Source organism: Volvox carteri (genome assembly GCF_000143455.1).
Source record: "Volvox carteri f. nagariensis unplaced genomic scaffold VOLCAscaffold_116, whole genome shotgun sequence".
Classification (NCBI taxonomy): Eukaryota; Viridiplantae; Chlorophyta; class Chlorophyceae; order Chlamydomonadales; family Volvocaceae; genus Volvox; species Volvox carteri.
Genome location: NW_003307659.1, coordinates 36,872 through 40,406, shown reverse-complemented (window position 1 = coordinate 40,406; position 3,535 = coordinate 36,872). Strand labels below are relative to the sequence as shown.

Here is a 3,535-nt window from a genome sequence, read left to right as displayed (position 1 = left end):
ATCGCTTGCGACCACATATGCTTGCAGAGCGCATATGCTTGTACATTGCATATGCTTGCAGATTGCATATGCTTGCACATCGCATATGCTTGCAGATCACATATGCTTGCAGATCACATACGCTTGCAGATCACATATGCTTGCAGAGCGTATATGCTTGCACATTGCATATGCTTGCAGATCGCATATGCTTGCAGATCGCATATGGCATATGCTTGCAGATCGCATATGGCATATGCTTGCAGATCGCATATGGCATATGCTTGCAGGTTGCATATGCTTGCAGATTACAAATGCTTGCATACTGCATATGCTTGCAGATAGCATAGCATAGCATAGCGCAGCATAGCATAGCATAGCATAGCATAGTGTAGTGTAGCGCAGCATAGCATATCATAGCATAGTATAGCATAGCATAGCATAGCGTAGCATAGCATAGCACTTGCTGGACAGCAGGTTCGAGTCCTGCGATGGTTTTCACGTTTCCATGCTTTAATGCTTTCGTGTTTTTGTTACTGAGCGCATACGCTTGCACATCGCATATACTTGCAGATCGCATATGCTTGCGGATCACATATGCTTGCAGAGCACATATGCTTGCACATCGCATATGCCTGCACATCGCATATGCTTGCAGATCGCATATGCTTGCAGATCACATATGCTTGCAGATTGCATATGCTTGCAGATCGCATATGCTTGCAGATCACATACGCTTGCAGATCACATATGCTTGCAGAGCGTATATGCTTGCACATTGCATATGCTTGCAGATTGCATATGCTTGCAGATCACATATGCTTGCAGATCACACATGCTTGCAGATCGCATACGCTTGCACATCGCATATGCTTGCAGATCGCATATGCTTGCAGATCACATATGCTTGCAGATCGCATACGCTTGCACATCCCATATGCTTGCACATCGCATATGATGTGTGAAACAGGGGGGTGTATCTTCGCCCGTGGCAGCTACCCTGCGAAACCCTGCCTTCCCCGGTATTTCGGGGCACCCTCATCCAGTCACCCTAGTCAACTTCTCAGTGGATCGCTCAGGTTCCGCACCCACCACCAGCATCCAACGGAATCTGCCGGGTCGACAGCGGCGCAACTCCATTCCTTGCACATTGCATATGCTTGCAGATCACATATGCTTGCAGATCACATATGCTTGCAGATTGCATATGCTTGCAGATCGCATATGCTTGCAGATCACATATGCTTGCAGATCACACATGCTTGCAGATCGCATACGCTTGCACATCGCATATGCTTGCAGATCGCATATGCTTGCAGATCACATATGCTTGCAGATCGCATACGCTTGCACATCCCATATGCTTGCAGAGCGCATATGCTTGCAGATCACATATGCTTGCACACCGCATACGCTTGCAGATCACATATGCTTGCAGAGCGTATACGCTTGCACATTGCATATGCTTGCAGATCGCATATGCTTGCAGATCGCATATACTTGCAGATCGCATATGCTTGCATATGAGATCGCATATGCTTGCAGGTCTCATAAGCTTGCATATGAGATCGCATATATATAACATTAAAACATATTGCATATTGCATATTGCATATTGCATATTGCATATTGCATATTGCATATTGCATATTGCATATTGCGTATTGCATATTGCATATTGCATATCGCATATCGCATATCGCATATCACAGCATATCGCAGCATATCACATATCGCTGCATATCGCATATCGCTGCATATCACATATCGCTGCATATTGCATATCGCTGCATACATATCACATACATATCGCATATCGCTGCATACATATCGCAGATCGCTGCATACATATGGCATATCGCTGCATACACATACATATCGCACATTGCTGCATATCGCATAGCATATCGTTGCATACATATCGCATATCACTGCATATCGCATATCGCTGCATATCGCATATTACATAATATCGCACATATGCATATATGCAAATATGAAACATAAAACATAATTTTGCTCGGGATCGAACCGGCGACCTCCCGTTCTTTTAGGCGCGGTCTTAAGCGCGTACGGCACGCTCCCGACCCGGAATTTCCAAAACGCTCCGGACGAGGCGCGGTCCCTGCGGTCCCGAGGGGGCCGTAGCTCTCTCTCGGGTCCGGTCTGCATATGCTCGCACATCGCATATGCTTGCACATCGCATATGCTTGCACATCGCATAATATGCTTGCAGATCGCATCTGATTGCAGATCGCATATGCTTGCAGATCGCATATGCTTGCAGATCGCATATGCTTGCACATCGCATATGCTTGCAGATCGCATACGCTTGCACACCCCATATGCTTGCAGAGCGCATACACTTGCAGATCGCATATGCTTGCAGATCGCATATGCTTGCACATCGCATATGCTTGCACATCCCAAATGCTTGCAGATCGCATATGCTTGCAGATCGCATATGCTTGCAGATCGCATATGCTTGCAGATCGCATATGCTTGCAGATCGCATTTCCTTGCAGATCGCATATGTTTGCATACTGCATTGCTTGCATACCGCATATGCTTGCAGATCGCATTTGCTTGCAGATCGCATATGTTTGCATACTGCATTGCTTGCATACCGCATATGCTTGCAGATCGCATATGCTTGCGGATCACATATGCTTGCAGAGCACATATGCTTGCACATCGCATATGCTTGCAGAGCGCATATTCTTGCAGAGTGCATTTGCTTGCACATCGCATATGCTTGCACATCGCATATGCTTGCAGATCGCATATGCTTGCACATCCCATATGCTTGCAGAGCGCATATGCTTGCAGATTCATATGCTTGCACATCGCATATGCTTGCAGATCACATATGCTTGCAGAGCGCATATGCTTGCACGTCGCATATGCTTGCAGATCGCATATGCTTGCAGATCACATATGTTTGCAGATCGCATACGCTTGCACATCCCATATGCTTGCAGAGCGCATATGCTTGCACATCGCATATGCTTGCACATCGTATACGCTTGCAGACCACTTCACTCTGGGAACCTGGAGCCTTCATTCTATATGCGATTCACACTCATTTCACACCTTAATGAAGACCCTTCATACCTTCATGAAGGACCCTTTATTCAACACCAAATCGAGGGCACCGGGTCAATTTAGAATGAGGACAACTTCATTACATAATGAAGGTAGCTCAGAATGAACGTCCCTTACGCTTTGAATACCCCTTCTGTCCAAAATGAAGGTGGTCTCCATAAAACGAGCCCATGTCCATCACGTGATATGAAGGCCCCTTTCAGTCCAAAAAGAAGCCGTCTCCATAAAATGAAACATATACATCACGTGATATGAAGGCCCCTTTCAGTCCAAAAAGAAGCCGTCTCCATAAAATGAAAGTTGTATATCACGTGATATGAAGGCCCCTTTCAGTCCAAAATGAAGCCGTCTCCATAAAATGAAACTTGTACATCACGTGATATGAATGCCCCTATCAGTCCAAAATTAAGCTGTTTAATAATGTCCATCGCGCCATATGGACACGCCTCCA

At 45.8% G+C, this 3,535-nt stretch overlaps 1 protein-coding gene across 1 annotated transcript in view; it reads left to right on the top strand.

Moving 5' to 3' along the window:
- Window positions 1-3,535, top strand: part of VOLCADRAFT_70247 (uncharacterized protein) — a gene marked incomplete at both ends in the record, with an annotated part of 30,349 nt that overhangs the window by 10,651 nt on the left and 16,163 nt on the right. Inside the window, one exon of the mRNA XM_002958976.1 lies at window positions 198-269. Within this exon, the coding sequence (XP_002959022.1) occupies window positions 198-269 (72 nt within the window). The remainder of the gene's footprint in view (window positions 1-197; window positions 270-3,535) is intronic.